The sequence below is a fragment of the Xyrauchen texanus genome, chromosome 32 (assembly GCF_025860055.1).
Source record: "Xyrauchen texanus isolate HMW12.3.18 chromosome 32, RBS_HiC_50CHRs, whole genome shotgun sequence".
Lineage (NCBI taxonomy): Eukaryota > Metazoa > Chordata > Actinopteri > Cypriniformes > Catostomidae > Xyrauchen > Xyrauchen texanus.
In genome coordinates this window covers 27,348,733-27,374,215 of record NC_068307.1, presented here as the reverse complement: position 1 = coordinate 27,374,215, position 25,483 = coordinate 27,348,733, and the positions used below count along the sequence as shown (strand labels likewise).

At 41.5% G+C, this 25,483-nt stretch overlaps 1 protein-coding gene across 1 annotated transcript in view; it reads left to right on the top strand.

Annotated features, from left to right (window-relative positions):
* LOC127625702 (transcription cofactor vestigial-like protein 4) overlaps window positions 1-23,818 on the top strand; it is a 180,905-nt gene extending 157,087 nt beyond the window's left edge. The window contains exon 5 of the mRNA XM_052101056.1: window positions 23,679-23,818. Within this exon, the coding sequence (XP_051957016.1) occupies window positions 23,679-23,785 (107 nt within the window). The 3' untranslated portion in view covers window positions 23,786-23,818. The remainder of the gene's footprint in view (window positions 1-23,678) is intronic.
* The last annotated feature ends 1,665 nt before the right edge of the window (window positions 23,819-25,483 follow it).

Here is a 25,483-nt window from a genome sequence, read left to right as displayed (position 1 = left end):
TTCTGCCTGCAGGGTGTTGCCGTTCTCGCCGTACACCAAAGTGAAGTGGATTCTGCTGAAACGGGGCGGGCGCCTGGCAAACTGAATCGTATAGCCGAGTCAGATGGTCCTGGTCAGCCAGCGCGATGGGTTGGAGAGCAAAAGCCATGCATCCAAGCTCCGCGCTATGGGCACTAAGGGGATGACCGCATTTGACATACCTGGTGGGGCTTCGCAGCGGCGGGGAGCAGTATTGTGATGGGAGGCAAGGTTGTGTCGGAGGCATTTGTGCTGAGGAAAGGTTCAAAGCACTTACCTTGCTCTGCGTACCCGGCAGGGGGCGGGTTAGTGACTGAGGAGGTGTAAGCAAATAGCGGTGTTCTGATGGGTGTTTGAAGAGTGTGCATGTGTGTAAACAGAACGGATAACAAACTTCATAGGATGGAGCCCAACAACACTGTGGAAAGAATTCAACATTTCTGGGAGTATAGTGGGGAAAGCACATACACTATAAATGATACATTTATACACACTGTTAGGAATATTTTGGATCTGGTCACGATCTCCAATTCCCCCGGTCCCGTCTACCTATGTTCGTGCCCAGTGAAGCGCAGTCATGAGTCTGAGTCTCTGTAGACTTCGCGAAGGAAACAGAAAGAATGACACACACACTCTCGGTCTGTATTCAATCTATTCAATGTTTATTAGAGCCGGCAAGTCATTTATATTTTCATGAGACAATAAACAGCCAATGGGAAAGCAGTAACAAGGCCTAGGGTCTAGGGGGAGAAAATGGGTGTAGAGGCCATATACAGATGTTCCAGCCGTGATTACGTTACGGTTGACTTTGTGGACGGGTGTGACCTTAATCAGATCACAGAAATAAGTATGCAGAACATGATAAGAAAAACGGTCAGCAGTTGCTAAATATATTGACTCACTATCGTGCTCACTGCAGCCTGCATCTGGGGTCAACTGAACACACATGGAAGGTCAGAAGCACACACACACACATGGAGCAGAACAGCATGTACAATTTCATATTTCTCACAATCCCTCCTTTGATCATAAAATGATCACAATCATATCAACATTGTACCATGCTAAAACATTTACCATGGGAGCATTAAACCCTCATATCTTCTTCGTTCATTCTTAGGGGTCAATAAGCTACTTGAGGTGGTCTTACCACTAAGCTAAGAGAGCTGGAAATCATTTGTTTGATTAAAGCCATAAAACAAGGCCATAAGCAGGCGATGATGAAAAATACAAGCAAAACGCAGAATATGACCATTAAGTAATGTTCCATTTTGTAAATGAATGTCCAAAAACCTGAAAAGAAATCAACATCCCCATTGGCACGGTCTTGTGACCTCTTTACTATTTCAGAAATATTTTTTATACCTTGCTCTATGCATAAACGTAACTAAATCAAACCTGTTCATTTCTACCTGATTCATAACATTTGCTATGCTAATGAGGCAAAGAATGATTGAAAAAACTTGTCCACTCTGTTCCAGATTCTTTGGTCCTCCGGCGTGTAGTTCGGCTGTGTCAGAGTGGAGGACGCCCTTTTTGTTCGGGTGTGGGTTGTTTAATCCACATGTTGAATTGTTCCCACATGTGGTGCTTCTTCTCAGGACCTAGGGCTCCTGCGTTATGCTAGCCACTGACGCTGCGTGTTCAGCTCCTCCAGTGGGGTCGCACTCAGCAGTAGACCCCGAAGCCGCCGCCAGGCGCCGCCATTTGCGCCATTTAGAATTTCAGCTGCCGCCAGCCAATAATTTCGTAAGCCAAATTGAGCCGCCATCTGATAAAGTTTGGCTGAGCCGGCTAGAATTATTTGCATCAAATAATAATTCTATCACACAGAGACATACACACACGAACTATATAAACAATACACGAGATCTATTTTCCCACTGGATTCATAACAGCGCAGTCTTGTGCCCGTTGCTACGATACACAGACTCACAGTGAATTGACGACCAATTAAAATTGCTCGTTTTCCGTACAGAAGAAGCGATGCATGTTTTTCTCGCACTGAGGTGAAATGGCGGAAAGAAGCAAGCAAGGTAATTTTGATCTCACTTCTCACATACTTTCCTAATTCCTACTTACTTTTTTCTTAACTTAGGCCTACCCAGACTTTTGTTAAATCTTCAGGGCACGGTTGCACAAACACCTGAATCAAAGATTGATGTTATGAACCAAATATTCTGGATCGGAGAGATTTATAACACTGAACGTGATATTACTGCAGTAACAAACCACCGTTTCCACATTGCTAATTCACGACGCATGCTTCAGTGTACATTGAAGTGAAATGTGCAAAACTTTGTCCAAAATAATAGGCTACTGATAACAGTGTGTGTTTATATTAAGGCGAGACACGGCAGGCAAAAACATAGTTTTTTTTTTACTGGTCAATTTTGAGATTTTTGGATATTTGTCTTCAATAACATGTCTTCTTTCAGACTTGTGGTGAAAAAAAGTCAGAAATACACATTTAGGTCTTTATTTTACTACACTTCGTCTGTTTGCGTCTGTAGATTTCTCATAAAATTCAACAAAAATTTGCATTCTTAATCAAGGTGTAATATGATAAGCTTCATCCATGATAATGCCAAGTTATTGTATACAACTTAGCCTACATGCATTTAGCCTAAACACAACACATTGTAGGCTATGTGAAAATGTTTAGTAGCATACAGACTACAAAATAAATATGTACAAACTTTGTGAAAGTAAAATCTGGTGTTTTCTTTATTACATTGTATTGCATTTTGTAGAAATATAGTGTAAGCCATGCATTGCTTGGAAATATTGAGATCTAGTAAATCAGTATAACATAGACAGTGGTGGACGAAGTACACATACCATGTACTTGAGTTAAAGTAAAGATACTCAAGGTAAAATATTACTTAAGTAAAAGTAGAAGTGCTGCCTTTAAAAATTCACTTGAGTAAAAGTACAAAAGTATTTGCCTTCAAATGTACTTAAGTATCCAAGTACTATGATTTTTTATGGCCATAATGTCCTATTATAATTTGTCACAAGACTCTTGCTTAACTCAGTCTACATGAAGACTAATGTCACTCTTGGCACACCAATCTATTAATAATATGACATTAATTAGTCAGATGTGTGTATATATATATATATATATACACTACTAATATATATATATATATATATTTGAATTGAATACATTTTTTGTGTGTTTAATTTTGGAGGGAAGGGACTGTTCCCATAAGGTATAATACATTTACAGTATTTACTGTATATATTTTTCTCGAGCGTCTATGGTCATAATTATTAACATCCTAATGTTATGATACATTCACATAAACCTGCACAATGCCATTAAATATAAATATATATATATATATATATATATATATATATATACACACACACACACACACACACACACACACACACACACACACACACACACACACATACATAGAATATATATATATACACATGTATATATATATATATATATATTCTATGTTATGGGAGCAGCCAATTTCCCTCCAAAATTAAACACAAAAACGTATTAATGCAGTGTTTCTGCTACTCTCCAGAAAAACAATGCTATTATATGCAAGTCATTTTAGTGTCAACATAATAAGCAATGTACATTATGCGTCAATATTTACCGATAATTGCTGCAATAATAGTTGCTGCTCTCTGCCCCGCTTAAATTCATTGGCAACGCAATTTGTTTGGAACTATTGAGAGCTACACGAATCACGTGACCGCGCGGCGGCGAGATCACTGTCGCAACCGTCTATGTTAGCAACTCTCATATTTAATGGCTCTGGGGTGCGTTTCCCGTACAACAACGTAACTTGCTGCTCCACTACCGTAGTACGATGCACTGTTGAAGAAATCAACTTGCTAGTCATGACTGTTTCCCAAAACCGTATTGTCACAAATTGGTTGTTCAACCACGTTGGTTAATGATGTCACACATGTGGTGGATTAAAAACTACTTTTAATGAATCTGTTCGAATTAATGATCGAATTAATGCTAGATGTTTTGCTATAAATTACGGACATGTCATCTGAGGACTCTCTCATATTTTTCTCAGTTATTTGCTTTATTTCCAGATTCAATCATAGGCTCGTTCTTATGCACTAGAGCACGTTCACACATGCGACTCTTCAAAAACGGTGCTTTAAATCTATTGACAAACTAAAAGACATAAAGGACATTTGTATGTCTTCTAAATAAAAGATACTGATTGTACTGAATGTCATCTTGCTTATTTGGCTCAAGATAATAATTTATTAAGCCCACATGTTATAATAACAAGAAACTCTGCTTCTAACCACAGGTCGAGAGCTGTCGTTCCAACCACACAACTCTGCGATGCTGTTTGCGAATGTTCATTGGAACGATGGTTTCGGGAAACACCGACTTGTTGAACTATGATGATAACGACGGAACTTGCTACCATAGTTGGCTAACGATGCTTTTGGGAAACGCACCCCTGGTTCGCGCTTAGCAGATGCTGCCAAGGCAAGTTCAAGACAAAGCGTGCGCGCTGTACTGTGATTGGTGGCTCGTTTGACCAGTTACATTTTTATCCACTCATAAATAAAAAGGAACGACTGATTTTGAAAATGTAGTAGAGTAAAAAGATATTTGACTTTGAAATGTAGTGGAGTTAAAGTAAAAGTCTCCCCAAATTTAAATACTTCAGTAAAGTACAGATACACAATCTTTTTCCTCTCACCTCCCCTGCCATGTGGCCTGCGACCTTTATGACAGCTTATTTCGTTGGCAGTTGTGCTACTCTGAGTAATTCTGCAACTAGGTCTTTGGTGTGATATGGGTTTTCCTTCTGCTGTCTTGAAATCCCTCTCTTCACCCCATACGCATATTTTGAGTCTGTGTACATGTTAATGGGTTTTCCTTTCGCCAATTGTCATGCTCTAATTAATGCAAATAGTTCAGCGGGCTGTGACGATTTTTATGGGAGAGAGTAGGCCTCAATGATTCGATTAGGAAGTTTATTTACGGCGTAGCCGCACCAGTATATGGAATCATTTCGCTTTGAACAGGACCCATCGATGTACCGATGGTCCCCCAGCTCCAAGGCAGAAGATGAAACATCTGGCCTGCAGGAAGTTAATTTGTTTATACGGTCTAGATTGTCATGAGAGTAATTAGAAAAAGCACCTTTGGTAAGCAATTTGTGTAAGAAGATTGTCGGACCATGTATCACGGAGATCACCTACCTGGTGAGATATGTGCACAATGAGCGTAACAATACACTCTGCATCTTGCACCATCAATGCTACAGCAGACATGCAGGGAGGCCTTTGGCTACCGAATCAAGGGTCTTTGCTGTAGGTGCCGCCATGGGATTGTGCAAGGATCGCTGCTGCTGTACCTGCCGCCTCGTGCACGTAAAGGTGGAATGTTTCACCATCGTTGGGTAAGCCCAGAGCTGGTGGGGAGCTAAGGCTGCTCCGGAGATGCTTAAAAGCCATGTCCATCTCAGCTGTCCACTTAATGGGTTCTTAGGCCCCTGAGAGTGTGGCTTCTCTCAGAATCTTGTCTTATAGAGAGCAGTTCGGCACCCAGGCTCTTTTGCAGTTTGTGACCGAGATAGTCAACTTTCAGTTTCCCATTGCAGTTTCTCTTTGGAAGCTTTGAAGCCAGCCTGTGCCAGAACGTTGCAGACAATAGCTGAGGCAGCTGTGCAGGATGCAGCATCGGGGCCGAAAACTAGAATGCCGTCTGCATATTGTAGCAAACAAGTCTGTGGTGGAAGCTTTGTGTCTTTCAGCGAGGCGTGCACTACAGCGGAGAATACAGCAGGCGAGTCTCGGAAACCCTGTTGCAGGTGGCACCAAGTGTACTATTGGCCCATGTATGTGAATGCGAACAGAGGCTGTGCAGCATGAGATACTGGTACACTTTACACAGACATTGTTGTATTATGGGACCTATACCTTCCTCCTTTTCTTTGGATAGTAGGTATTGTTTTGCAGTATACCGACATGTCAGAGCGGAGTTTTGCAATCATTGAGGCCTGCCTCATCTTTGTTGGCGGCCCATAGTGCCTGGTCGACATTTGGCAGTTCTGTTTTTGCTACTGAGGATTCAGCAGACGTGAAACTGCAGACATCACCACAACATCCTGTATACACAGACTGGGAATATACTGATGGGAACAGCAATTGGAGAGAGTTAGAGTCAAATGTTATCTTAGCCCCAATTTTATGCACCAGATCACGACCTAATAAACAGAATGGAGATTCTGGTAAAATGAATATCTTGTCTGTATGCTGCCATACTCTGCAGCATTGTGAGGATGTCTTTAAAAAGCTTCATTGTCTCCCCATGCCTAGTCTATGTGGTTCCTTTAAAGTCTTTATCTGACCTAGTTCTTCCTTCCTCTATTTGTGGCTGATCAAATTTTGTATCCAACAAAGGCACTTTATCAATTAATATCAATTAAGTTATTTCTGGAGGTAAGGTTTTGGACAGTATGAATCTATAATCACGTCCAGTCAATTGACTGTGTGGTAAGTTTCTTTAAAACATTCACGTATTGTAGAAGATACTTAACTGGGTCGGGTAATTTCTTTTTTTTTTTTTTTTTGCTAGTGCCTCTGTCATAGTTAGTGGAACAATTATTGCAGTTAACATTTTCATCAGTGGTATGCAGTATTAAACATAACTACAATAGGAATTTTATGATTCTAATCAATATTGTATGGTCATGTACAGTACTATTATGCCTATGCTATAATAGTGTTAATTCAAAAGTAATCCAACTTCTGTAATATGATGGCTGAGTCACAATCTATGGTATTTCCCCTCTGAAATTGTAATGGGTCAGTAGGTGTTTATTCCTTTCAGACGTCTATCCTTACATCATGTTCTTCATTGCGTATTGGCATTGTGTTGAAAACCAAGGGCCCTCTGATCTGCAACCATGCCAATAACGTTTTTTTTTTATTCTATTTATCAAATGGAAATGTTATTACTTGAGTGCCAAATTGTACTTGCATTTTATCAATTTGAACCATCGAGGTGTGACTATAACCATACACATATCCCATGAATGTATCAGAGCTTAAATATATATATTGTAATCTAAACATTTCATAACTTATCAGATTTGCAAATGCAGATAAAATAAGATATAACCTTCTATGGTATGGTTCTGTATTTATATTTCTGAAAGTTTTTATACTTTTCTCTTAACAAAGGAAATTCCTTTTCAAAGTTTCACCAGACAGCTTTCATTCCCAACATTCATTCAATACATACAAGATGATCATTTCTTTATTCAGACAACAGTCACTTTCATCATATCCCTTTATTGGGCTTATATTAACACTTGTCCCCTTATTTACAGGGCTCGTACAACATACATTCTGTGTTCCTCTTTTTTATATGGACTCATCACACATTACACATTCTCATATGCACTCACGCTTCAGTCATAATTCTCACGCTTACAGATACAGAGACTCTCACAAGCACACCAAAAAGTCAAACTATAACAAACATGTAACAAACAACATGTTATTCTCCAAACACTCAGTTCTAACGCCTGCTGGACTGGGCACCTTCTTCTAACAAATGACCCTTTTTTTTTTTTCTTTTTTTTGTTGTAGAACTTAATCCGTCCTCTTCCCACCTTAGTGAGGCTGTTCAACTGCTACAGTCAATCTGAGGTATTTTACCTCCTTTCTGTGTATCTCACAGAGCAAACGCTTCCTTTCCAGGGGCCCACTGATGCAGAGTAACCCTTTCCAATTTAAATTATTCGATGTGCATTTGTTCAAAATGGAGTGATCAGCTCCCTTTCTGCAGCTTTGGCAGAGCAATAACCTTCCATTTCTTTTTAGGGAGTCCAACTAATGCACGCAATATATGGTTCAGAGATACCTCAACAAACAGGTCAACATAAGTTTGTCAAAAAATTGACCTTACCTGTTTGTGAGGTATCCCGGACGAGCCCCCAAACTGTTAGGAACATTTTGGATCTGGTCGCGATCTCCAATTCCCCCGGTCCCGTCTACCTATGTTCGTGCCCAGTGAAGCGCAGTCATGAGTCTGAGTCTCTGTAGACTTCGCGAAGGAAATAGAAAGAATGACAAACACTCTCGGTGTAGCGAAGGCTACCTTATAAGATGATATGGGCTGGTTTCAGGTGTGTTAAGCAGTGTACCATGTGTGTCAGTCAGAACACGACAAAGATGCAAGTAATCAACTTGAACTAGTTTATTATTGCAAGTATGTAAAGATGAACATCGGAGGGGGGAGCCAACCACTAACATACACCTTAATCAATAACTTCCAGGGACTGAGGCGGCGGCTTATGGACTGCAATGGGCTTTTAGGGGCGTTATGGGTGACAGTGAGTCATTTGGGCCTCCTTTGGCGAAATCCAGGGTGTTTAAAGAGCTCAGAGGAAATGATAGTTGGCGTGAGTCCTTGGAATAGTGTCAAACCAACAAGCAATCATTGAGATGTGAGCACAAGAGGCACATGTGGTCGAAGAAATGGAGTAATGTCACTGCTTATATAAGTGGGTGCCAAGCCTTGATCTGATGGGAGTGTAACATACGAATTGTGCTGGTATATTGATGAGTGGTTTCCCTGTAACAGACCAAGAGCAGCACTATAATAACAGCAACACTGTTACACATTACTAAGTTAGAACTCTTACATATACCACATTACCATAGCATTAATATACAAACTATTGACTCCTCCCCTCATACATGAACATAATAATGCATGAACACAAGATATAACGTCACATTTACAAGCATTATTTTACATATGTGACTCACAATTATATCTTCAATCGTTTTACTGTTATTATTTATCAACATGAATTATCTAAGAACACTGTAGATCGACATATAAGTTATGAGATATAGCACAGATGAATTAGCATCATACCATAGCAGCACACGGCTGATAACTGTGTCATAACACAACGAGTGCAGATCAGCAAACAGTACTCACTCTTATAAGATGCACAGAAGCACAATATACACTTGATCCGAGGCTGATAACCAATGTTATTCATCTTTTCCAGGGCCTTTAGATGGGATAACTGCCATCTGAGGCGATATGCTTTGCTCTGTGAGGAATTGTTTATTCTGAGCTCATGAGCACGTCGCCCTTTCATAATAAAAGCCCCCAATAATGTTTAGCGCTGCAACACTCTTAATCTTCTCAAATAGCCTTTTGCACACTCGGCCTGTATTCAATCTATTCAATGTTTATTAGAGCCGGCAAGTCATTTATATTTTCATGAGACAATAAACAGCCAATGGGAAAGCAGTAACAAGGCCTAGGGTCTAGGGGGAGAAAATGGGTGTAGAGGCCATATACAGATGTTCCAGCCGTGATTACATTACGGTTGACTTTGTGGACGGGTGTGACCTTAATCAGATCACAGAAATAAGTATGCAGAACATGATAAAGAGGAAAAGAAAAACGGTCAGCAGTTGCTAAATATATTGACTCACTATCGTGCTCACTGCAGCCTGCATCTGGGGTCAACTGAACACACATGGAAGGTCAGAAGCACACACACACATGGAGTAGAACAGCATGTACAATTTCATATTTCTCACACACACCAATGTTAAATACAGACTGTCCCTCATGTTCGTGTATATAAACTCGTACATTGGGGGAATCCCTGATTTATTTGTGATTGGTAAACCCCACTATTGCAGAGCAATTCCGATGCTGGTCGCGATACAAAAACAGCAACAACTCTGGGTTATCTGGAAATAAGGCGAAGCAACAGAGAATAAAATAGCAATGTCTTCCTCTGTGTCATGTCTATTATGTCCTGTCCCACTGGATTTCTTTATGTAGTGCCCTCTACTGTCCTAGGTGTGTCTACCTTTTGGATTATTGACACTAGAAACCGGATTCATTTAATTGTGTCTCTCGACAGAATCTTATTTTCTGTGACCCTTGATTCCTGCAACTGCTCCTTACAAATTGTAACTTTGATCTCTGTAAAGCACTTTTCACCAATTACTGATAATTCTGTATCTTTAAATGCTTAGCACAGAAATGTAATAATATACTCAATGAGTTGCAGGGTATTAAACAATGTTATCACTCAATAATAAAAGAAAACAACTTATTGTTGGCCCACATACACACACACACCACACAAACCCACCCGTTGCAGGCCTGAATCGTCGCTTATGTGCCTTGAGGCCGAGTGAAACGTAAAATGGCCACTTCACTCTAAAAGAGCACAAATGAAATAAACAAAATGTACCCACGTAAACAGGCTTGCCACTGTGAACGAGCTTCTCTCATGCACTTATGAACATGCAACGGACTTCAAGAATTTCACAAAAAAATGACAAAGACTAGTTGTGATTTTTTCACAATCTAACAGGTCCTGTGACTTATAGTCAGAGCAACATATAAACATAATTTATACATAATTGATGTTGGCCATTCAAACACAGGGACACCAAATCATATGCTTACACACAAAGATTCAAAAACATCAGTCATTGAGATGGTAGTAGCATTTTAAAGTAGCTTATTCAGAATATTTCGCCTTTCAAAAGTATTTCCAAAGCAACCAGTTTAAATATTCTGTCCCTTCATTACATTATTGATTTAATGTCTTTGCATATCCTCTATGAGTGGGGCGTGAGCAGCGTGTATTCGTTTTGGTGCCCATGCTAACAGATTAGACCCTTCACGTTGCAAGCATGAGTCGCGAGGTGAAGCATCCCAGATCAGTGAGGTGCAGAGCCTATTTTTGCCGCACGGCTCATGCTGGACTCAGCAACTCACTCTTCCATTCTGCTTCTGCCCGCTTACAGGCAGAAACTGAAACGGGAAGCACCCCCCCTCAGAACGATCCAGTGCTGGTCGGACCAGTCAGACTCTGCGCTACAAGACTGTTTTGATCACGCGGACTGGGAGATGTTCCTGTCCGCCTCTGTTGATGACATCGAGGTTTACGCTGACAGCGTAACTTGTTTCATCAGGAAGTGCGTAGAGGACATGGTTCGCGCTTTTAATTCTTCTAACACGGAGGAGCGTAAACAAGCCAGTTATGCCCTCTGTTAATTGATTGATTTGGTTAATGAGTATGCTCCCAATTATTGTGGATTCCTCTCAGGTGTGTTTGTCATGTGTCCATGTCATGTGATGTTCTATTTAAGCTGCACCTGTACCAATAAACGATTGACTGTGTGTTCTCACTGCAACCTATGTAAAGCATGTTTATTCTTTGTCTTTAGCCGATATCTAGTCAAGCTCTGTTTAACAGGTTATGAGCCCAGATGCGTTGATGTTTGTGCAGATACGGCGTAAGTAGAGTGCCAGCACCATGAGCGAAAGGACAAGTTCACGTTGGTCTCGTCTTGTGTTTGACAGAGACGAAAGGAACTATGAACTGTGGGAGACAAAGTTTTTGGGCCATCTACGGTTGCAGAAAATGAAGGATACAATTTTGAATGGGCCTGCCGTGAGTGCGGATGCAGACGCACTAGCTGAGGATGCAGCAAAGAATGCTGAAGCATATGCTGAACTGATCCAATTCCTCGATGACAAAAGTTTGTCCCTGGTCATGCGAGAGGCTGCGGATGACGGGCGTGGAGCACTCAGGATCTTGCGGGACTATTATGCTAGAAAGGGTAAGCCCCATGGTTTTGAAGGGGCTGCCAGAATCATTCAAGCCTTTTTCCATTTTTGTCACTCAAAGGGATGAGACTCTCTCTTTTGCAGATTTTAAGACAAAGTTGCGGAGTTACGAGAGCACTGAAGGTATGCGCACAGCTGTGGCCGAAGACAATGTCATGGGGGCTCGGGCGCATTTAAGGAAGGCCAGTGTCCCTGCAGGTGTAAGGGTGCGGAGCACTGAGAGCGGGGACATTGAGTGTTTCCGTTGTGGCCAGAGAGGACACAAGGCAAGACAGTGTCAGCGTGATCAACAGTGGTACAGCCAGGGTAAGCGTATCACATGGCGAGGAGGATGGAAACAGCAACGGCAAGACAACGCACATGGGGTGTACGAGGAGACAGACAATGCACATGGGGTGTACGAGGAGACAGACAACACTTTTGCCTTCAAGTTGGTGACCAGTGATCGTCAGCCAGGGAGTGGTGTCACCAGAAAGGGGTTGATGGTGGACACCGGTGCGACATTGCATATCATCACCGACCTGGCCAGGTTTAAGAGCTTCGACGACCGATTCCAGGCCGAGATGCATTGCATGGAGCTGGCCGATGGCACAAGGTGCAAGGGGGTCGCGGAGCGCAGAGGAGAAGCAGAGGTGTGTCTGGTTGATAGCAGGGGGCGGCACCTCAGTGCCACACTGAAGCAGGCACTGTACATTCCCTCCTATCCCCAAGACATCTTCTCCGTGAGAGCTGCAACTTCCAGCAGGGCAACAGTGATCTTTAAGGAGGGTGAAGACATCCTGCAGTATAAAGACGGTACACGTTTTCTTATTCATGAACATAACAGGCTGTTCTATTTGCCTACTGTGCCAGTGAACAATGACTGTGTTGATCAATGTATGAGTTGCCATGATATTCAGAAGTGGCATGAGATTTTGGGACACTGCAATCTTAATGATGTTCAGAAGTTAGAGAATGTTGTGGATGGTATGTCAATCAAGGGTAAAGTACCCAAGTCTATGCAATGTGATGTGTGTGTCCAAGGTAAATTCACTAAGAGTAGGAACAGAAAGCCTGATGTGAGAGCCAAGTCAGCTTTAGAGTTGATACATACTGACTTGGCAGGCCCCATTGACCCAAAGTCCAGAGAAGGGTATAGGTACGCACTGTCCTTTACTGACGACCACTCAAGTGCAGTGTTTGTTTACTTTCTGAAGCACAAAAGTGACACAGTGGATGCCACAGAGAGGTTCCTAGCTGACACAGCCCCATATGGGAATGTTACATGTATCAGGTCTGATAATGGTGCTGAGTTTACTGGACAGGGTTATCAAGTACTACTTCGCAAGAACAGAATCAGACATGAGACATCAGCTCCATACTCACCACACCAGAATGGCACTGCTGAGCGCAACTGGAGAACCCTTTTTGATATGGCTAGATGTATGCTCTTAGAAAGTCAGTTTCCCCACGAGCTATGGCCGTATGCAGTCCAGACAGCAGCGGTGGTGAGGAATAGATGTTTCAACAACTGCACCAAACAGACACCTTACTTTATGCTAACAGGAAGGAAACCCAATATGTCCAGGATGCAGAAGTTTGGTACTGTGTGTTATACTTATAGACAGGACAGGAAGAAGCTAGACTCAAGGTCTGACAAAGGCATTTTTGTTGGGTATGATAAGAACAGCCCAGCCTATATGGTCTACTATCCTGACAGTAGAAAGGTGATGAAACACAGACTGGTGAGGTTTATGTGCAATATTGAAGGACAGGAGACTGATGACATGTCTGACGACTATGACGTTGGTGTGCGGTATAGAACAACCAGACCTGACCCTGACAAACCCAAACAGTGTGACATTCCAGAGATTAGGCTAGGCCCAAGCCAGATAAGTCTACAGTCAGCTGAGGTCAAGCCAGAATCATATTCTCCAGATACCCTGAGTAGAGAGAGGAGATATCCTGGTAGAGAGAGAAGGAGGCCAGATTTCTATGGGGTGGAGAGTGATCAGGTGCAGATCAGCATTGATTATTGCTATAAGATGGTTTCCAATGTACCTCAGACTTTCAGAGAAGCTGTGACTTCATCCAACTCAAGAGAGTGGGTAGATGCAATGGATGAGGAGATGAAATCACTGAGGGATAACACCACATTTACTTTGACCACCCTACCTGAGGGCAAGAAAGCAGTGGGGGGTAGATGGGTGTATGCTATCAAAACCAATGCTGATGGATCTGACAAGTATAAGGCCCGCTATGTCGCCAGGGGGTATAGTCAGGAGATGGGTGTAGATTATGGAGAAACCTTTTCTCCTACTGCCAACCTTACCAGTGTGAGAGTGTTAATGCAAAAAGCTGCTCAGGAGAATCTGATCCTCTATCAGATGGATGTTAAAACTGCCTACCTACATGCACCGATTGATTATGAAATTTACATGGAACAGCCAGAGGGGTATGATGTAAAATCTCAGACAAATGAGAAAATGGTGTGTAAACTGGAGAAATCATTGTATGGGCTAAAGCAATCAGGTCGAAACTGGAACAAAATGTTACATGACTATCTGTGTGAAAACATCTTTGTACAAAACCCAGCTGATCATTGTGTTTACAAGAGAGAAACAGAACATGAGAAAGTGATAATATTGATATGGGTTGATGACTTGGTTATTGCTGCCAGTGATGAGAGAGTTTTAAAAACTGTCAAAGAGATACTTATTGGGAAATTCCAGATGAAAGATTTGGGAAGACTGAAGAATTTTCTAGGTATCACTTTTGATCAGTGTGATGGGGGTGTGACTATGTCACAGCAGAGTTATGTTGGCAAACTGCTGGAAAGGTTTGACATTCAAGATTGTAAACCCAGGTCGACACCTTGTGAACCAAAGTTGAATTACACCGATGGTGATGAAAAGCTGAGTGACCCCAGGAAATACAGAGATGCAGTGGGTAGCCTAATCTACCTAACCTCATGCACAAGACCTGATCTGAGTTATGTTGTTAGCAAATTGTCTCAGTATTTCAGTGAGCCAACAGAAGAGCAGTGGATATCTGTAAAGCATGTACTGAAATATCTGAAAGGTACAAATGACAAGATGCTCTGTTACAGGAAATGTGATGAAGGGTTAAGGTTGGTGACTTACAGTGATGCAGATTGGGCAGGTGATGCAAATGACCGATGTAGTACTTCTGGTTATTGTGTTAGCCTATGTAAGAATGGTCCTCTGATTTCTTGGAAGACCAAAAAGCAGCCAACTGTAGCATTATCAACATGTGAGGCTGAGTACATGGCATTGGCTGCCACTATACAAGAGTGTTTGTACTTGACACAATTGCTTGAACATCTTGATGATTATCAGTATGGTGTACCTATGATTTATGAAGACAATCAAGGTACAATTGCATTGGCAAAGAATCCTGTTAGCAGACAGAGATGTAAGCATATTGATATTAAATACCATTTTGTGAGATCAACTGTAAACAATGGTGAAGTGTTTTTGGAGTATTGCCCAACAGATCAGATGGTTGCTGACCTAATGACTAAACCAGCTACAAAAGTGAAGCTACTTACCTTTTCCACGTTCCTGTTTGGGTTATAGCCAAGCCAAGATGTAATTCAGTTGGTTTCCATGATGTTTCTTTGTTTTTGTTTGTGATTGACTGTGAATGATAGTGAATAACGTGTGAACAAGTGGGGGTGTTAATTGATTGATTTGGTTAATGAGTATGCTCCCAATTATTGTGGATTCCTCTCAGGTGTGTTTGTCATGTGTCCATGCCATGTGATGTTCTATTTAAGCTGCACCTGTACCAATAAACGATTGACTGTGTGTTCTCACTACAACCTGTGTAAAGCATGTTTATTCTTTGTCTTTAGCCGATATCTAGTCAAGCTCTGTTTAACACCCTCCATAACACTATCAGTGCAACCAAACGCCAGTATAGGCACAAACTTGAAGGTCAGTTCAACACCACCGAGTATGTGGCAGGGAATTAACACCATCACGGACTACAAACGGAATAAAGACTCTGCCGTGAACACCGCTGCATCTCTCCCGGACAAACTTAATACATTTTATGCTTGTTTCGACGACAATAACACCGCCCTCGCGGAGAGAGCACTCGCGGCTGACACTACAGAGGTTGGTTCACTCTCCGTCTCTGTTGTGGATGTAACCCGATCCTTCCGACGGGTGAACATCCGTAAAGCCACTCCTGTATTCATTATACACACATGACTGTGTGGCAACACATAGCTCCAATGCCATCATTAAGTTTGCTGACGATATGACGGTGGTAGGTCTGATCACTGACAACGATGAAACAGAGAGGAGGTGCACACTCTGACACGCTGGTGTCAGGAGCACAACCTCTCCCTCAACGTCAGTAAAACCAAGGAGCTTTTAGTGGACTTCAGGAAGAAAGACGGAGAACACATCACCATCAATGGAGCACCGGTAGAGAGAGTTAGCAGTTTCAAGTTCCTCGGTGTCCACATTACTGAGGAACTCACATGGTCCGTCCACACTGAGGCCGTTGTGAAGAAGGTTCACCAGCACCTCTTCTTCCTGAGATGGCTGAGGAAGTTTGGAATGAACCACCACATCCTCACACGGTTCTACACTAGTACTGTAGAGAGCATTCTGACTGGCTGCATCACCACCTGGTACGGCAATAGCACCGCCCACAACCGCAAAGGGTGGTGCGAACTGCCAGGTGAGCTTCCCTCCCTCCAGGACATATATACCAGGCGGTGTGTGAAAAAAGCTTGGAGGATCATCAGAGACTGCAGCCACCCGAGTCATAGTCTGTTCTCACTGCTACCATCAGGCAGGCGGTATCGCAGCATCAGGACCCAAACCAGCCAACTACATGACAGCTTCTTCCCCCAAGCAGTCAGACTGTTGAACACTTGATCTATCAAGATCAATAATTAGCACTGCACTTTATTAATCTATAATCTCACACTGGACTGTCAACATATTCTCCTCAATACAACTACTGTATATATATATCATATACTCTTTATTTGTTGTATTGTGTATTCTATATTGTTTGTATTGTTTACTGTACATTGTATATAATTATTGTGTTGTGTAAGTATGTGTACATTTGATATGTAAATTGTGTTGTGTAAGTATGTTTACTGTAAATGGTATGTCTCGTCACTGTCATCACTCGGAACTGCACACAAGAATTTCACCTACTGTTGCACTTGTGTGTACATGGTAGTATGACAAAAAAGTGATTTGATTTGATTTGATTTGAACTCTGGGTGGATTAGAAAACTAAAATAATCATGTGATTTTAGAAAAGACAAAAAAAAATATATATATATATTTAATCCAAACCTACTATTGTAACGTATAGGAAGGAAGTTCAGGAGCTGGATCTAGGTGCGGCAGAAGAGTTTAATGAAAAGAAATAAACAAGTACAAAATAATGGGTAAACACAGGAACAAATAAAACACCCACGGTGGGAAACAATGACATAAACAGGAGAAAACATCCACGAAGGGCACGGGCAAAACATGGTTGGTCTAGATACATTTAACAACTGACAAAGAACAAGCAACCAACAGGGCATTATATACAAAAAGACTAATGAGTAAATGAAACACAGGTGAGGAAAATAGAAGACAGCTGGCAGTGATGAGGGCAGGGAATTATGGGAAGTGTAGTCCATGGGGAACAGATGATAGAGGCAAAACACAGGGCAGTGACCGGATCAGGAGGCAGGTCAGGAGGCCTGGGAGGAGGCCACAGGACAGGGACCGGATCAGGAGGCCTAGGAGGTGGCCATAGGACCACAGCAATGGAGAACTCCAGGGAGACCTCGGGGGGGGCGAGGCCGTGGGAGGCGGAGCCATGGAAGACTCAGGAGGCAGAGCCGTGGAAGGCTCTGGAGACGGAGCCGTGGAAGGCTCAGGAGACAGAGCCATGGAAGGCTCGGGAGAATCGTGACAACTATACACTACAATTATTGGTCTGCATGCATTGAAACACAAAATAACTAAATAAAGGAAAGAATAAATAAACTGTAGGACTTTTGTATATATACTAGGTATGTGCATCTCCTTAACTGAGGCCGATGCGATACGCATCTTGATGCATATCCAGTGATACGATACATTAAATATACATATGAAGCAGCTAGCGATGCGATACGATTCACCCCTATTATGATGCAGTGTGATCCGATTCCGATTCGATTCAAAACAATGCGATTCAATGCAATACGATGCTGTAAAGTAGTCAATGGAAAGGAAGAGGCGAGATCCGGCTTGTCAATATAAATCATATTTTAATGATAAACTTAAAAGACAAAACACACACACACGACGGACATGTCCGTAAACTATCTCTCTCTCCCACACAATCTTCCGCAGTCGGCCTTTATCCATCTCGGAGGCTTGATTAGCCTGATAAGGGACCGGGTATGTATGATCAAGACCCGGCCCCGCCCTCCGCCCTGCCACATTCCTCCCTCGTTCTCTCAGGCAGGGGAGCCCCTGCCCCTGGGAGCGGTTCTCCCGCACCAGGCGGTCGGCAGCGAGCCCCTCCCCGCTCGCAGTCGGCGGTCTCAGACCGGTCTCAATTCAATATGGTACAGATTATTCACTTTTTTTGGGGTTCAGACAGACAGCAAATCATAAATTAACTTAAGTGTCTTCTGACTTATAACGCATGAGCCTTTCACAAACAGGCCTTTGTTGTGCAAAAAATACAAATAAAAAAGATGAAATAAAACCAGACGTTATTTTCCTGTTCTATTTCCAGTTACACTTTTAATAGCTCACACATTTAACAGTGAAACAATTTAAGGATGCTCGGGGATAAACAATGAAGAAATGTTCCATAACTTGCCAGCAGACGAATGTACTTTCATGTAGGTGCTTCAAGTGTGTCATGCAGCAAGACATATTTTACAAACTGCATGGGTTTTATCAAAATCTCCATCTCTGTTATAAACCCAAAGTGTTTTGAACATTGCATTTGTAATTATTTGGTGGAGCTCTGCCTCTGCCATGTTAATCTATATTCTATGTCAGGGGTGCCCACACTTTTTTGCATGATGATCTACTTTTAAATGACCAACTCAATAAGATCTACCAACTAAAAAAAACACACAGTTTTGTTTATAAAAATGCTTGTTGGGACTACTGCATGTATCCCTACATGGAATTAATCTTCTAATGAATTAAAAAATATTTAATAATGTTCAATGTTGATATCATTCAGTTTTAACACTAAACCCAAAACACCTACAGCACAATAGCGTACAATAGCCAGGGCATTTACCTTATTCTGATGACTTGCACTGAATGGATTCAGACAGTTTTGCATAATCCAGGCAGTAGCTGCTAGTAGCTAGTCTCAAACACTGCTTCGCAATTTCACACTCTGTTCTCAGAAGCCCTTGGAAGGCGCAAACCTAGTTGCCATGACAACTGAATAAACAAAAATCTCACCTGGTCAAAATTTACTCATCAAGTGTAAGTCAGACAGAAACTAAAAGAAGAAAAGACATTATTTTTTTAATTAAAATTTTACGAAATCATATTTAAATTTTGTGCGATCTACCAGCATTCCCTTTGCGATCAACTGGTAGATTGCGATCGACTGGTAGATCGCGATCGATGTCATGGGCACTCCTGTTCCATGTGACTCTCAGGATGCGCCCTGGTCTCCGTAGTGTGATACGTCATATTTACATAGCAGCAGTGGTGATGACAGAACGTGCTTGAGAAACAGTTTAGAGAGGAGAAATCAATCAACATATATAATATTGGTCACAAATTATTGGGCCACTTTCCAAATAATAAAGGTTTAGCGCATCTACTAAGAACTTTATATAAATACATCAGTTTTTACCAATGCAAATATATTAGAAATGCTGCATCTCTATAAATATACCAACTTGTATCAGATACACAATTTTGTAAATTGATGCATCACATCGTTAACTTTTATGCCAATGCACGATGTGAATCAGTGAATCTTACCATCCCTAATATATACAGATACAGTTTAGAACAGATGGACTGGCATTAAAACGAATAGGAGTAATTGGAATGCCCACCTTACAGGTAAAAAGAACCAATCACCTTTTAGACATCATCTGTCAATCAACTCAAGAAAGTGCATGCACATTAGCTGATCTAGCCTCCATTTTTTTTTATCTGACCTAAAGCAGTGCAATTTCTGATACTGTTGTTGTCAGATTTTACTGCTGACTTTAAATATGTTCTTTGATTGTAATAATGACCAACCATTTTGGAAATTTCAGCCTTTCCCCATTCAAATAGATAGGAGCTACTGACTGACCGCCATTGCCTTAGGTCTTGAATTCAACTCTAATCAACAAGCTCAACATTAATCAAGCAAACTATTTTCTCTTGTTAATATTGCAATTGTATTGTATTGGTCAACGTCTTAGAGGGTCCTATATATGTCCAGGTTTAGGGGTCTCTTATTGGTCTGGGCCTGGGTCTTAAGGGGTCTGGTATTGGTCTAGATCTCTTGTTTGAAGTGGTCTGGTAATGTGTATTGGTATTGGTCTGGGTATTAGGTGGCCTGGTATTGGACTGGGTCTTAAGAGTGTCTGGTAATTGTCTGTGTTTTAGGGGATCTGGTAAAGGTGTGTTTTAGGGGGTCTGAAATTGGACTAGGTATACTGGTATAGTTCTAGGTCTTAGCGGATCCTTTATTGGTCTGGGTCTTAGAGGCTCTGGAATTAGTCTGGGTCTTAAGAGGATGTGATATTAGTATGGGTCTGGGTCTTAGGGGGTCTGGTATTGGTCTGGGTCTGTTTCTTGACTCCAACTCTGCTGTAAACAAACCCTTACTGTACATAATCAACATAATTCAAATAAACATATTTTCTATTGTTGATATTGTTACAATGAACAATCTGGTGTAAAAAAATAAAATAAAAAATTAAACAAGAAAAAAAACATTACAAGGAGACAGTTCACAAAGGATCATTCAAAACCTAAAGAATTTGACTACAGATGTGCTATTCTGTCCTATTCGAAATCCCCATATCTGCTTATACAGGTTGGATTATTGGCCAGTAAACATCCTAACATAGAGATAACACAATCTGAAACATGGCACTTTTCCTCTGTACAAAGGGAGGCCAAGCGAGAGAGACAGATCTGGCACCACTGTCTTTTAGGCCGAGAGCACTCAAACACCATCTCTGTTATGGCTCGACAGACAGACAGCCCTCCACAATCACACTGACTCCTTTCACGGCACTCTTTCTCAGAGGAGACCAAGTTTCTGCTGGGGGCTGATGAATGGGCAGCACTGTTAAGCAGAGGGGGACAGTGACGTCTGCTCTCAATGAATCAGACATGGATGACTTGAGTGACTGAGAGGTGTTAGAGTACATATCAGAGTGGATCAGAACTGTCAGCTGTCCAATCTCCATGAGCGTTAATTGTTCTTTGATACTTGAATGATTTGCAGGAGCTCATCTCATATAACCTGCTATTTTTATATGGTTAAGCTAAAGTGTGTAATTTCTGCACCAGTAGCATTTTCCAACAGGATTTTAAAAACTAAAGCCATTTTCAAAGCTTTTTCCTTACCTGTAAGATGAGTAAAGAGTGTTATGTACTTTATGAGTGTCATCCATGCATATCAGCACCATATTATTAAATTTTTGGTGTTGTTGGTTTTGAATGTGTTAAGACCTATTCACAACAAACCACAGCTTTTTTATGGTAACAATGGATTGTGAAGCTGCTATTCAAACTGAGTCCGACAAATTGTCCTTTGACAATCCAAAGGTTTTCCTACTGTTTCTTTCTTGGAACTGCAATGAACATGGACTGACCATTGAGATAAGATCATTTTGTCAGTCGCAGCAGCTGCTCAATCCAGTGTGTTGGTGGTGCTAATCAACTGGCAAACACCAGCATTGATGTGCAGCTGACACACACTCGAAAATGATATAGGCTACTTAAAAATAAATAGTTGCAGTTCATAAACCCGGTCGGTTTTTGAAAGTCTGCTTATTGTTTTGTCAGTGCATTACTTAACATATGTAATGTCCCTTGTTACGTTCCACGTGTATTTGTGTGTGTGTTCCTGTTCTGTGTCTCCATTCATTGCTTTCAGGTGGTGATCGGACATTGGCTGTTTGCGGGCACGTGTCGTCATTGTGGGGGGGCATCATCGTCTGCTCGACCAATCCACTGCTGTGCCATGAGTTTAAAAGGCCCATCCACTACTAGGAAGACAGATCTTCGCCAGATCTCACCCAACTCGCGCGTTCTGAGCACATGGTCGAAACCACTATCGCGATTCACGCTTATGTCTTTATTGTTGATGATTTGAGTAAATGCGTTTGCCTGACCTGAGTTTGATAAGACAAGATGCCTAGTTAATCCGAGTGCAGTACATCTGGAGCATTGAGTTCTCTGTTGCGAAATCATAGGACGGGAGGTAGGGATCATTGTTGTGTTAGGTATGCGTGGAGTGTTCAGCCCTTAATGTATTTCTGTTTTTATTTAGTGTAGTTTAATTAAGGCGTGATTCCGCTGAAGAATTCGGTTTTGTTTCTATTTTTTCTTTTGTGGCAGTTAGTTTAGCGGGTACACCTAAAAATTAGATATCAGTTATGTTTTGCTTATTTCAATAATTTGGCGACACTCTTGTTTGTCCTTGTTTCCTTGTTTATTACTTTTCTTTCTAAATAACCCTGCTATTTAATTTAAGTGAACATGTTTAAATCTTTCATTCAAAGAGAATAAACGTTTCCTCTTAACGTTTAATTGATGTTTCTTGGTTGTTCTTCCTGCATCCACACACAACAACAGTGTCTCACGTAAATGTTATGTAATCATCCCCTTTTACACCTTTTAAACACGTAACACCCTGTATATTCTCATGGCATTAAAAACAGCAGCGAGGTTCGGCAATTAGTTTGCACTAAGATCATAATAAAATCCCATAAAAAGATTTTTTACATGCAATGTTTAAACAAACAAATTGCAGAAACACAATGCTGTTTTTATATTGTAAGGACAATATAAAAAAAGTATTGCAATAATCTAAATAAATAAAAGAGAGTGAAGTGTTTTCTTTTATATAATTTTTTATATTTGCATCATATTTTATACTATACCTGTTATTCTCAATGTACATTATCCCATGTATATTTATATCACTGTACTTTGTGTTATGTTATCCAGGCATAATAAAAGAGAAGTTGAGTTAGGGAGTCTTGAATTTAGACCCATACTTGTGCATGTGCAAATAAATATGTAACAACTCTTTACTCGCATAAAAAACACAGATTATATACTCCTCCAAATACATCAACACAATGGAAAGAACATAATAAAACAGTTATTCCAATGTAGGTAAATAAATGCTTTAACAGCATTCATTATATTAATCTCAAATAGCTGAAGGGTCCGAACAGGAGACTGGTCTACCAACAACACCACCTACTGCACTGGAGTGAAATAGTTTTTAGTTAATTTTTGTACAAAGTGTAGAAAATATGGTATCTTTAAATCTAAAATTGACAAATATGCTAATACAGGACTGGAGGATATAATTTCTATTGGGAAGACACGCAGGCTTGAGTGAGGTTTAAGATGCCATTTATTTGATGAATATAAAACAGAAATGTAATGTCTCTCTTTGGTGGTCCGAGGGAGTTGTACTCTGAACCGTCATATCTTGACAGAAATAGGAGGCAGGGGTGAGGAGCCTACCCCCGTGCGGGACAGGGCTCAACTGGTGGTGGTGGGGTGGTGGAGGTTGCCGTGTTAGCACACTGAAACAGCAATGTGATAGATTGTGAGCAGACTTATAAAGCAATGGCTTACATGTGATTGGCTGGGAATTACCCAGCTAATGGTGTGATGATCTACAGCTGCTAGTCTTCCCGCTAGAACTACATTGTGCTTACATTTCTATCAGGAAGACACGCAGGCTTGAGTGAGGTTTAAGATGCCATTTATTTGATGAATATAAATCAGAAATGTAATGTCTCTCTTTGGCGTAGGCCCTGTCTGGCGGTCCGAGGGAGTTGTACTCAGAACGTCATATCCTGCCGGAGGAGCCTACACCCAAAAGAGAGAGAAAGTAGAATGCTACCCCCAAAAGAGATGATCCAGTTTGGTATGAACCAGGTCTTGTGTTGGATGTTCATTCTGGAGAAGGAGAAAAAATAAAAGATGTGAGTATCTGAATTTGACATGAAATTTGCAATATTTCTGGAATGGTTATGTTGAAGCCTTTGCAATAGGAAAATAATTTTTTAATAATTTTTTTATTTGTGTGAGATTTTGGGCTCTCCGTCGAAGCCCCTGGTTATGCAGAATCTTTGCCTAAGACGAGCAGCACGATATGCAGCCCTATGTTAGGCCGGCGTTGCTGTGAAGTATCTTTGTTGAAAGACAAACACCATTTGATTATGAAAACCCTCCAACGAGGGAAGAGTTGTTTGAGGTATCTTTGCCGAAGGTGGACAACGTGTGTAAAGCCATATGATAATGGCGACGTTGCGTGCAGTCCCTTCGTTGAAAGATGACATTTGATATGAAAACCCTCCGACGAGGGAAGAGATGTTTGAGGTATCTTTGCAGAAGGTGGACAATGTGTGTAAAGCATACGATAATGGCGTCGTTGCATGCAGTCCCTTCGTTGAAAGATGACCTTTGATATGAGAACCCTCCGACGAGGGAAGAGTTGTTTGGGTATCTTTGCTGAAAGGTGGGCAACGTGCGTAAAGCCATACGATATTGGCGATGTAATACCCTGTTGAGGGATATCCCATGATGGTGCCAGCTTTCCAGCACCTGGCTTGTGCAATACCCATGAAAAGGAACCATGCTTGAGATTATGGAAGCCCTGGCAAGGGGGGTAGACGTAGTTATGTGCTATCCTTGCGAACAGTGGGCGTGCTTGTCCTGAGAGAGAGCCACCAACCACCACCAGATATGCATGAGAACTTATGGCTGATGGAGAGTTGAGCTTGTTTGATGATTTGGGTTAGATTGACCATTTCGGGTATGATTGGGGAGACCGGCAGCCGAGCATCTTCATTGGATTGCAGTATACCTTGGGTGCCAGTAGAAGCTGGTCTGTGGAACTCCTGCAAAACAAGGGAGGGAGACAAAGATTACTTTGAAAACCCAGGGATGTGTCTGGCTGGGATAATGAAGTTGCAGGAAATGCTCTGTCATGTCAGACGTCTCATAAGGAACATGATGGTTTGAGGGGGACCCGCCTTTATTGATTTATAGTGACGACTGCGGAATTGTTGCATAACTACGATGCGTTTGCGTGTCTGAAGGGAATCCATATGACGCTTGGGTGAGACGGTGGGTGAGGAATAATAAAGGCCTCTTAAACTTATCATGTAATGTAGCTCGCTGTGTCATCGCGAAATGCAGCTGCTCTGGGAATGCATTTCCCATTTCTGTACTCAAACATATATGTTACCCCATATAGGGTAAAGAACTATTTCATTGGAGGGTATAGTGGAATGTTGTTTTGCTGGACCATATAATGAAGTGCTGTGTGAATAAACATGGAAGGATTTGATAGCTTGGGTCTCTGCGTCATATCTTTCTTCTCTCAGCTGAGCCACGTCGAGACGGGGATTGCTGATCAAGAAAATGTATTAAATACATTAAATGATGAAATTACCTAACGATGTTTAATTGATTAATTTAGAAGAGAGCGGATGGAGCGTAGGAAGCTATATTGAAAAAGTATAATTCAGGCCATTTCCCTGTGAACCACGATCCTAGAAAATAACCTCTGAATCCTATGGAGGGAGCTACGTCCGTGAATAGGGAAATG